The 12,044-nt window shown below is 46.6% G+C and overlaps 1 protein-coding gene across 2 annotated transcripts in view; it reads right to left on the bottom strand.

The window, feature by feature from the left end:
- The window catches only part of TGFBR2 (transforming growth factor beta receptor 2), a 91,741-nt gene that overhangs the window by 39,822 nt on the left and 39,875 nt on the right, over positions 1-12,044 (bottom strand). For both annotated transcript variants that reach the window (XM_060638451.3, XM_060638450.3), the window contains exon 3: positions 8,587-8,777. In XM_060638451.3, coding sequence (XP_060494434.1) covers positions 8,587-8,777 — 191 coding nt within the window. The remainder of the gene's footprint in view (positions 1-8,586; positions 8,778-12,044) is intronic.

Here is a 12,044-nt window from a genome sequence, read left to right as displayed (position 1 = left end):
TCTCTCAGCCTCTCAGGTTCAAGGGCATGCTAACTGCAAAAGTCTGCACGTAGCTGGCACATCAGCAATGAGACAACACATTGGGTGGCAGCCTGTATCGGACGGTCTGTTTCTCTGTTTAACCACATCGGTTGAACTCTGAGTCAGAAGTGGTTTCTAGAGTCCTCGTTTCTAAGTTGATGACAAATAATTGATGTGTTTACTGATAGTCCCATCCTGTTTAACAACAACAACAACAAAAATCTCATGTCACCTACAGATAGAGACAGTAGGGAAAGAAGACAACAAAAGTAAAAGGCGGGTTGTGGAATGAAGGTAAACAGACGATAAATGTGGAATACAGGCAGGCAGGGGTGGTGTCAGTAGCCACATTACTTGCTAGGCGCTCAACTCAGTTGGTACTGAAGGGGGGGTGTACGAAAAACACGCTCTCCATCGGGGGTTGAAGTCTGTTTCTGTAAATGAAGTGTTACTGGAACACAGCTGCATCCACTTGTTTACAGGCTGTCTCTAGCTGCTTCCACGGCAGGGCTGAGCAGCCGCAGGAGGCAGACTCTGTGGCCCAGAAAGCCAAAAACTATTTCCCAACTGGTCCTTTAGCAAAAAAGTTTGCTGACCTCTGTTCTATATGCTTCAAAGTGTCCATAAGATCAGACACAAACGGGGGCCCAGAGGGGAACGATCTTTCTAAGGCAGAGAGCTGAGAGAAATTTCTCCCGGCTTCCTCCTGAAGATTCCACCACAATGCAGGGAACAGTTTCCCCAACAGCATTCCTTACCGTGAACACATCACCCTGATTTCAGTGCACAAAGCTCCTTGATCATCTGGCTGAATCCAACGATAAGTAATAGTCAATATTTACAGACAACGTTTATTGAAGACTTGCTCTGATCCAGGTACTATTCTAAGTCCCCTAAGTGAATGAAGTAATTTATCCTCACACTTATCCTGGGCATAGGAAACACTATTTCTATCCCTATTTTTCAGAGGGGAACGCCGAGGCAAAGTAGTCCACTCAAGGGACAGTTTATAAGTCGCTTAGTTGGGATGTAAACTCGGATCATCTTACTGGGGGGAACCATGAGCTTCTCAAGAGATGGGCATCCTGCTGGCCATTCTTTACGTGATAAACGTTTCTCACAAACCCATGAACAGTGGAAGCCTGAGGTTGTACTTCTTGCCAAGGACTTGCTGAATGGTGACTGTGTATTGCGGTTCAGTGACCAGTCATGTGCCCACAGAACAGGCAGCCCCTTATGTGAAGGGTGCAAACTTCCACGGGTGTAAGCCTGATTTAAAAAGCATACACGACCCACCCCACCCCCAACCAGACCTGACTGTGGAAGGGTGAGGGCACTCCCTGAAGAAGAGACGAGATTCTCTGATTCTCTGTGGGTAAAAGCTGGAGAACCAACGGTGGGATCTTGGGAAATGCATGCTACTCTCTGGAGACCCATTTCTTTGGGAGTAAAATGAAAAGTGTAGGGGGCGCCTGGGTGGCGCAGTCGGTTAAGCCTCCGACTTCAGCCAGGTCACGATCTCGCGGTCCGTGAGTTCGAGCCCCGCGTCAGGCTCTGGGCCGATGGCTCGGAGCCTGGAGCCTGTTTCCGATTCTGTGTCTCCCTCTCTCTCTGCCCCTCCCCCGTTCATGCTCTGTCTCTCTCTGTCCCAAAAATAAAAAAAAAAAAAAAAAAAAAAAGTTGGAAAAAAAAAAAAAAAAAAGAAAAGTGTAGATAAGCTTCTTTCATGGGACTCATTTCAGCCTAAAAAAAATGTGACTCAAAAAAAATAGGAGAGGACAAGCACTGGCAAGGAAGGAGAGAAAAGGAAAATGTTGGGACTGCTGGTGGGAAGGTAGCAGCCACTATGGAAAACAGTACGGTGGTTCCTCAAAAAATTAAAAGTAGAAATACCATACTATCCAGCAACCTGACTTTGGGGTAAATAACCCAAGGAAATAAAAACAGGCTCTCAAAGACATATCTATACTCCCATATTCACTGCAGGATAAATCCATAATGGCTGAGATATAGAAATAACCTGAGTGTTCATTAATGGGTGACTCAATAAAGAAGATGTGGAATATATCCATATACAGCCATAAGAAGAGAATTCTGCCATTCACAACAACATGGATGGACCTTGAAGGCATTAAGCTAAGTGAAAAAAAAAAGAAAAAAAAGCCAGGCAGAGAAAGACAAATACCGCATGTCATCACTTCTTATGTGGACTCTTAAAAAAAAAAAGTCAAGGGGCGCCTGGGTGGCTTGGTCCGTTAAGCGTTCGACTTCGGCTCACGTCATGATCTCACGGTCCGTGAGTTCGAGCCCCGCGTCGGGCTCTGTGCTGACAGCTCGGAGCCTGGAGCCTGTTTCGGATTCTGTGTCTCCCTCTCTCTCTGCCCCTCCCCTGTTCATGCTCTGTCTCTCTCTGTCTCAAAAATAAATAAACGTTAAAAAAAAAAAAAATTAAAAAAAAAAAAAAGTCAAACTCATAAACAGTAGAAAAGTGGTTGCCAGGGCCTGGAGGGTCAGAGAAATGGAGAGAGGTTGATAAAAGGGTACACATTTTCAGCTACAAAGTGAGTAAGGTCAGAGGATCTAATGTAAAACACAGTGAGTAGAGTTGAAAATGCGGTCTTGAATAATCGGAACTTGCAAGTAGCGTTTAAATGTTCTCACATACACACAAATAGGTGGGGTGATGGATGTGTCTAACCAGATGAGAGGAATCCTTTCATAATGTATGTGTCTATTCTAAATGTCTTACAGTTGTATTTGTCTATAATGCCTCAGTAAAGCTGAAAAAAAAAATGATGGCAGAAAAAAAAAATAGGACTCTGGGAAACAAGACAACATCCCTGCAAGTGGACAAGTTAGCCCACGTGGCCAACCGACAGTAGACTCTCAACCTGAGGCAGTGATCACGGCTGCTATTGTTCTAACTGTTCTATGAATTACCACGGCCTGGGCCTCGGACAAGGCTTCTTCAGCTTTCTGGCTCTTCAGTTAAGGAAGGCGTTGGGTCTCTGGCCTTAAAACCAAACTTTTCAAAGTTCACGACTTGAGTTTAATGCTAATTCCCTTTCCTGCAGAGCCCATTTCTAGAATGAGCAGCTCAGCTCCAAGTCAGGAGGAAAGGTGGGATGGCCAGGAGCCCAGTCACCTGGGAGCAGGAAGTTCCTATAAGTCACTTTCTTGTTTTTCACGTACCCAACTCTGGCAGATGACCATAACAAACAACTGAAGAACAAACTGATTCAGGCAAACTCTTTGTAACGTTACTCTATTACTTGTCCAGGGCTCCCCGGGGCTATTAAACATCTCCTCTGTAGACCCAATTGAGAACAACGTCTTAAAAGCATTCCTAAATGTCTTCTTGCTTTGGGAAGTATTAGGGGACAAATCCCGCAGACAAATTAGCATAAACATTATTATGCAAACGAAAGAAATGTTACCTAAAAGGAGCCTGATATCTACATGCAGACGCTAGCACAAAGTCTGTACACTTGATGTACAAGACATCAGGTGTGTAAGAAGGTGTATCAAGAAATGAACTCTGGGGAGCCTGGATGGCTCAGTCGGTTGAGCATCCGACTTCAGCTCAGGTCACGATCTCGCGGTCCGTGAGTTCGAGCCCCGCATCAGGCTCTGGGCTGATGGCCCAGAGCCTGGAGCCTGCTTCCGGTTCTGTGTCTCCCTCTCTCTCTGCCCCTCCCCCGTTCATGCTCTGTCTCTCTCTGTCTCAAAAATAAATAAATGTTAAAAAAAAAAATTAAAAAAAAAAAAAAGAAATGAACTTTACCATCACTGTTGAAAAACACTCACATTTCCCTGGGGAGTTCCGTTACGCGATTCATGAATGGACCGAGTACAGTATATTTAGCTCATTTCCAAAGAACCAGGTTTAAGACCAAATGCACTCCTCTTGGGTTGATTAGCTCAGCAAGTTGCCAGCATGAACTTAACGAGACCCATCTCCGGTGCCGTGCCTAGCTGGGTGAGTTCACACCAGTGCTTTTCACACTTCAGCGTGCAAACAAATCACCAAGGACACGGTTCCAGGGCAGATGCTGATGCAATAGGTCCCGCAGGCTGTGTACATCTAGCAAGCTCCCTGGTAATGCTGGTGTGCCAACACTCCGTGTATGAAAGGTTTCCACCATGCAGGGGGGCTGTGCTCCTTGGCACGGGGTTCTCCTTTCCCAGGGAGGAAGGAGTAAAACAGAAGGTACCTACTGTGCGCTGGCTACTGAGCTGGGCCCTCCCGGCACCACCTGTAACTCCCAGCCACCCCAGGCCACAGGCCCCCCCACTATCAGCACTCGGCGGTCAACAGTGGCGGGCCATTCAGTGAGACGGGCACGTGGCCCCAAGCAAGCGTTCAGCTGGAAAAAAGAAGAGGGGGTGAATCCCTGTAGCAAGGACAGAGTGTGATTACCCTCATCACTAATCTGAAAGGCACTTGTGAGTCTTCCTAGTTTTATTTAGCTGCCTCCTGCTGTGATTCTGAGTCAAAACAGGAACAACGTGCCTAATTTGTAATATTATCCTGCGATGTCAGGGCTGTGGTTAGCTTTGAGATTAGAAATCCTAGACCCAATACGCTCCCCTTCCTCTGTGAAGGCATGCGGATGATGAGGCTCAGAGTCCAGCAAAGCAAGCCCCTCCGTGTATGCGAGAGGGGTCTCAATGCTCTGCCGGCATGCCATGGTCAAAACCCGACCGCACGACCTCAGTGCCGGAGGAGACCTAGGCACCGCACAGTCCTGGCCCATGTCTTAACCAAAAGTGCCAAATCCTGTACAAAAAGCCCAACGAACTCCAGCAGCGAGGAGTGACTCCCCAGGCTGTACTGGGCACTGACGTAAGGGCTCCGCACGCACGCATCTATTCAATTCTGACAACATCACAACACCGCCCCAGCCCCCAACCCTGCCCTTTAATTTCCATCTCATACCCAAGAGGACTGAAGCAGGGAGACATCAGGTAACTGGCCCAAGGTGGCAAAGCTCATAAGTAGTAGAACAGGCCATGGATGCAGGGAACCCACCTCGGGCTCCCACTCTTAACCAATTACACTACACTGTTTCTCTTTCCTAAAACAGCAAAAAAATCATCTCCTTGCTCTGAGCGCTGCAAATTGAGTGTCTTCACTGCGCTTGGAAACCGTTTATGGAATGAATAAAGCCGAGTGGTTGCGTTTGATTCTTAAAGGTTCAGTGGGAGATCGATCACCGCATAATGTCTCTGCAAAGTGGATGTGTCCTCTGCAAGTGAACAGGACAGCTGTTTGCTCAGGGTTCCCTCCTCCCACATTCTATGCTCGGTCCTGGAGCCTCACAGGTCTCCTCTGACTAGCAGCTGTCACGAGGCCATCAAGAAGGACTAACACAACCACCCGCTCTTCTAGCTGGAATCTTCGGTCTGGGGGAGTCCAGGGGCGGACTGGGACTTCTCGGAATTCTACACAACACCTTTTAGCAAGAGAGAATCTTTCAGAGACAGGATTCATTCTCGCTGAATGTCAGCTATCACGGCTAATAGCCCTGGAAATAAGATCTACATTTAAAAGGAAAACCATGTGGCTTACCTTTTGCCCTTAAATATTTAAGAACAATGGAAGATGTGAGTAATTATCACTCACAGCGTTTGCAGATCAGAAATCTGGCAACAAGAACAGAGCACCGTACGAATAAAAATACAGCATAAAACACTTGATAGTGTTTGTGTTTGACATCTTATTTGACGTGGAATGGAGAAATAAAAATTGCTTCAAGACATTTCATTCCTCAGCATAAGAAAGAGATGGTGGCAGTAAGAAGGGATGTGGATCCCCAAATGTTGCTAATTATGTGGCGTTTTACATGGAGGAATTATCCCACTGCAGAGAAGGGAGATGCCTAAAAGGCAAACACTCCCTGGAGCATTTTTAAGAGACTTTGAAGTCATCCAGACAATCCAGTCATCAGCTGTGCTGGATTTCCTGAGTTGTAAATGAGAAACTGCCTTTATGCTGATTATCTTACCTCATAAGGAAAGAAATAGTCTGATAACGAATAAGAGGGAAAGTACAGACATGGGCCCATGATGATCACCTGAGTCGAAATATACTGCAAACTGAAGTCATTAATATCTTCTTCTTTTTTTTTTTTTAAGAAGAATTTTGGCCCCTCTTTTTTTTTTTAATGTTTATTTATTTTTGAGAGAGAGAGAGACAGAGAGAGAGAATGAGAACACAGGCTGGGGTGGGGCAGAGACAGAGAGGGAGACAGAGGATCCAAAGCAGCCTCTGGGCTGTCAGTGCAGAGTCGGATGTGGGGCTCCAACCCATGAACTGTGAGATCATGACCTGGGCCAAAGTTAGATACCTAACTGACTGAGCCACCTAGGCGCCCCTGAAGTCATTAATATCTTAAAAGCTTATAGTAATACAACTATATATTCAACTTTGAGGCCATTTACTAACTTTTGTCCCTTCTGGACAGAATAAACTCTTCCACTGTGGATAAACCAGTTTGCAAAAGGAGACAAAAGTTTCATCGATGGCAATAAACTTGTTTGGATATTCTACTATTAGAGATTAATCCCTTAACCTTAGACTGGGAGTTCTTTGAAAAGGTGAACTACTTGGGGAAGGTTAATGTGTTAAGTCAGTACATCAGGTGTTACCACGCTTTAGTGTGATTTAACACAGTTATATCTTCCCACCTAACTCAAATTACACAAGAAAAATGAGACAAACGGATTATAGGATGAGAAAATAGGAGGGAGGGGTGATTTTCGAAAGTGTTGTGCTGACAAGATGAACGTGTCTGACTCTGTACAGAGAATCTGGAATAGGTAAGGGGTTAGACAAGAAGAGGGCAACGGGAGGAGGCGAAAGACAAAGAGAGAGAAAAAGGTGGGTCAGCAGTGCTCATGAGCACCATACACAAAGCATGAGACCTCGTTTTCCATCGCTGGGGTATACATAGCAGCAGGGATGCTGCGTAAACCCACAACTTGTGTTCTAAAAGGATTTTTTGGGGCGCCTGGGTGGCGCAGTCGGTTGGGCGTCCGACTTCAGCCAGGTCACGATCTCGCGGTCCATGAGTTCGAGCCCCGCGTCAGGCTCTGGGCTGATGGCTCAGAGCCTGGAACCTGTTTCCGATTCTGTGTCTCCCTCTCTCTCTGCCCCTCCCCCGTTCATGCTCTGTCTCTCTCTGTCCCAAAAATAAATAAATGTTGAAAAAAAAATTAAAAAAATAAATAAATAAAATAAAAAATAAAAAAATAAAAGGATTTTTTATTGAATCAGACCTCCTTGGGGCTGAAATCTATCTTACAGAAATATTAGCACAAATGTACAAGACGTTTTTGCAACGATATTCAATGTAGGATTAAGTGGAAAAATGGAGACAGCTAAATAATCCACCAACAGGGAATGGTTAAATCAGTCATAGAAGATAATCCACGTTATGGAACTTCTAGACAATAATTAAAAGGCATGCAGTATATCCATATGTATTGTCTTATTTAAAAGGAGAAGTAAGGGGGCTGGGTGAAAAAATACTGTCAAATAATATTTATAGTATGATCAACTATTTGCACTGAAAGGTGAATGAGGGTATGGGATGGATAGTTGGATGGATGGATGGATGGATGGATGGACGGACAGACAGATGCATGGATTGAAGGAAGGAAGGAAGAGAGAGGGGGAGGAAATAGGGAAACAGAGGAGATAAGGAAGGATAATATGAATGGATGACAGAGACAAGTATGCATCCAACAAACTATTCATATTGATTATCTACTGGGTTGGGAGTGAGGAGAGGAAACTTACGGACTTCCATTTAAAATTTTTACAGGCTGTGGATTGTCTGAATTTTTGATAAGAAACACATACTATTTTTGTGGTTAAAAATCACTGAATAGTGGTTTAAACTGAAGGAATAGTGTGTGCTCTCTTTTTAAGCTGAGTGAATGTTGAACTTCAAAGATGGAGGCAAGACTCTAATCTCATCTTTCCCTATAAACCCTGGGTCGTTATTTTCTGTCTGCATTTCAGCTCTCCTCAGAGACGGGGCATTAGTAAGCACCCTTCAGACAAATCCTGAGAACAGGTACGCAAAACTTCTTGTCTTAATTCAAAGTAAGTCTTCAAAGTAAGACAGCCTCCTCCAATCTCTAGACCAGTAGTTCTCATATTTCAGCGGCATCAGAATCACCTGGGGGGCTTACTCAAACACAGATCGCGGGGCCTGCACCCAGCGTTTCTACTTCCATAGTCTGGGGTGGGGACCCGGAATCTGCGTCGCTGACAGGTTTTCAGGTGATGCCGCCGCGGCTGCTCCAGGGACCGCACGGAGAGCCACTGCTGTCGGGGAAGAAACTGGTTGCAGGCCAAGAAGAATGTGGGCCCTATGAGCCAGACTGGCTCTGGGCCGGGACCAGCCCTGTTACTCCTTAAGCACCTCGTCCCGCCAGGTGCCTGGTTCCTAATCCACAGAGCGTAAGCTCCCTGTCTAGTCCCAGAAGGATGGAGCCTGAGACTCTGGACACAGAGGAAGCGGGGCTCCAGACACTCAGGGGAAGAAGACTCACCTTCTGAGAAGATGATGTAGTCATTGCATTCATCGGTGCTGCAGGAACACATAAAGAAAGTCTCGCCCAACACCTTTTTTTCCTTCATAATACACTTGGGAGAAGCAGAGTCTTCAAGAGCAATTCCATGGTAGGTAACCTTGGGGTCATGGCAAAGCGTCTCTAGGGTTATGTTCTCATCGTTCTTTCTCCTAGGGTGCAAAGGAGAGAAAAAAGAGGACGGATAAATACGGTCTTCTGGGCACAAAAGCAATCTGTCCTGTGTTGCCTTCACAAAGTTGTTCTAACAATGGCAGCTGGTTCCTGTTCTCCAGCATTAACAGGCTGTCCTCCAGTCCCCTGTGCTTTTTCTACTCATTTTGGTTTTTCCATTGCGTAGTCTCAAAACCCATTTATGTCCGTAAACACGAAGGCTTTCCTTGGAGGCTGTCCTGCTGGAGAATTGTACACATTATGTCTTAATTAAATCAGTAGAAAGGAAGGCACGGTAAACGGAAGATTGCTAGGGACTCAGGATTAAACCTTCCATCCTGAATGCACCACCGGGCTCATGCCGTATCCCCGGTTTATCTGGCAGGATGAGGGTCATGTCTAGCTTCTACAATGTTCTCACTGGGGCCCAGAGCACTAGGAGCGAGGGCGTGTTCCATGTCAGCTGATTGCTGGGCTGAGCAAACGGAACAAACTTCCTAGAGGAAGGACTGGCAGTTTCCCGACTCACAGAAAGGGACAGAAGAGGGGGAAAAAAAAAAAAAAAGAAAACACACGGGAAAGAATTGCAAGGTGTTCTTCATGTACAGTTCGGTGAAAGAGTTTATGCTGTCTTAAACAAATTACTTCTACATTTAGTATCCCTTCACATCACATATTTGAAGCCTAACTCAGCGAAGGGCTCAGAGAATCTCCCACGTGGCATTTTACTTAGGCCCTAGAAAATGCTCAGCTGGCTGTATGTGTACATTACATTTAAAAGTGACATGATTAGGGGCGCCTGGGTGGCTTAGTCGGTTGGGCGTCCGACTTCAGCTCAGGTCATGATCTCACGGTCCGTGAGTTCGAGCCCCGCGTCGGGCTCTGTGCTGACAGCTCAGAGCCTGGAGCCTGCTTCCAATTCTGTGTCTCCCTCTCTCTCTGCTCCTCCCCAGTTCATGCTCTGTCTCTCTCTGTCTCAAAAATAAATAAACGTTAAAAAAAATTTAAAAAAAATAAAAAAAATAAAAGTGACATGATTAATGTCCACTGTTATAATTGCAAAAGCCAAAATAAAACTCTGGCATCCTTGAAAATGTGCATCATTCTCTGCCTGTTTCAATCTGCTCCTCATAAAGTTGCCATCTTGGAGGACTCTGTCCAACACCAAGGTTGGTTTGACCTCTTTCCTCCCATCTCTGACCTCTTCAGATGCAAAATACGTGTGGTCTTGAAAGGTAGTCTCTACATCTGGAGCGGGGGTTGTCTAGGGAAGGGTCTAGGGAAGGCCTCAATGACCATCAATTTGCAAATATAATCTCTCGTGGGAAGGATTCTGAATGCGTGCGACTGAGTGCACACGCGTGCCCACATGCCCACGCACACTCACCAGCTGCTCCCCTCCCGGCAACAAGCTCACTGCTTGCAGCAAGGCAAATGGGAGGCAGGTTGGAAGCAAGAAGCAGCTGAGGTACAGCCCTCACCTGGAAAACAGGTAGGCCATGTCCACAGGGGAAGAGCAACTTTAACAGTACCACCGCTAGGGTGTTAAATTCCAGGACACTAATGGGCAATATGTCAACAAGGATAAGAAGAGCAGAAGTAAGGGTACAGATAGAACGGTCCAACCAGGAATACAGACAGCGTGTCTGGCATCCATGCAACCTAGGGTTGGCTCCCGCAAAGGCAAACGGGCCCTTGGCGAGAGAGCTCAAGGGTTCTGGAACTAACACTCCAGCAGGCACAAGAGAAGCACGCCCTTGCTGAGCAGGTCCCTCCTGGTAAAGGAAATGCCACAGTTGGAATCCTTACTCTAGGGTGGCTAGCAGGGAACAAAGTGAAACACAACTTGGCATGATCACACAACGAACCATGCATATTTAAAAAACCCACTTATCCTTCACCCCGAAGCTACTGAAGGTCTTGGCAAAAATGGCAGGCATGAAGCAAGAGCACCTCCCTCCCTGCCCCCACCGCGAGGGGGTGTGTGTGTTGTGTGCGTGCCCAGAGATGGTTGCTTTTTGGTTCGGGTAACAAACTGAAGGCTGAGTCTGCTGTGCCCCCCAAGTAAAAGTATGGTGTCTCTTCCTTGTGAAGCTTCTAGAGCCCAAGGAATGGAATGAGGAAGGAACTGTGGGCCGTGAAGGGAAGCTGCTGTATAATCCCTGGGCAGCTCTCTGAGCCTCTTGCCTGCCATCTCCTCGCTGCTTAGAGAACTAAAATTGCAGAGAGGAAATTCAATTAGAATACTTGAGTCTGGGGAAAGTCCTTAACTGCTTTCTCCACTCACTCCTGTAACAGTGCTCCCTGGCAGGCAAAGCCAACTCTGAAAAACATCTTTAGATACAGTTGAGCATAGGAAGGGAGAATACGATGGAATAAATACAGACTTCTTTGTGCTGAAACATTTGCTCTGAGCCATTAAAGGGGTTTGTCAACATCCACTCAAAAACAGAAACACAATAATGAAATTAACTTTGGGTCCAAATTATTTTTATCCTTGGCAAGAACGTACGCGTCTGACACGGTATGGGGGCGCAGCTGACATCAGTTAAACGAACAAATGAGTCAATGAATGAATGAAAAGAACACCACGACGAAAAAGGCACTGGCATGCACGAGCAGGGGTAGAGCCTTTCCATTTCCACATCTGGCTGTTAGCTGGGCTTCCCTGGAAACGGACCTTAAGGCGAGATTTCTGCGGAGAGTTTCTGGAGAGGCACCTGTAAGGGATGAAGGAAGGAGCACTTCCCACAGCAGGAGCTGAGCCACAATGCAGGTCACAGCAAATGACTCCCTGATCCCTCGGAAGATGTAAAGCTAAGATGGCCAGTCAGGGCGGTCCCAAAGGAGGCAACGTGGCCAGGCATTTTGGACCCTGGCGTCAATCGGTCACGGGAGGCTGGCTGCCTATGGGGAGGGGCAAACTTGAACAGAGGCCAAGTGAAGGCAGAAGCTCCAGTCAGTGGAGGGAGGGAAATTAGCTGGAGGGACTCGGGTGATCCCTCAGCGGCTACTGGTGCCAGCAGCTGAGGGGGTGAGGGCTTCAGTGCGGAGGAGGGTGGGCAAGATGTGCGACAGCACCTCTCACTTCCCTTTCCCTTTACCGACACTCCACCCCCACGGGAGTATTTGTCTTTGCTGAGACAGGTAGAAAAACAACACTCGCTGTATTAAGTCTTCATGGTGGGCACACTGAGGAAACAGGGAGGTCTCCTCCCCGCTACATGTTCACATCCTCTGAGACAGCGAGTAACGCCTCGTTCCAG

Source organism: Panthera onca, chromosome C2 (genome assembly GCF_046562875.1).
Source record: "Panthera onca isolate mPanOnc1 chromosome C2, mPanOnc1 haplotype 2, whole genome shotgun sequence".
Taxonomy (NCBI): Eukaryota; Metazoa; Chordata; class Mammalia; order Carnivora; family Felidae; genus Panthera; species Panthera onca.
This window is presented reverse-complemented; position numbering and strand designations above follow the sequence as displayed.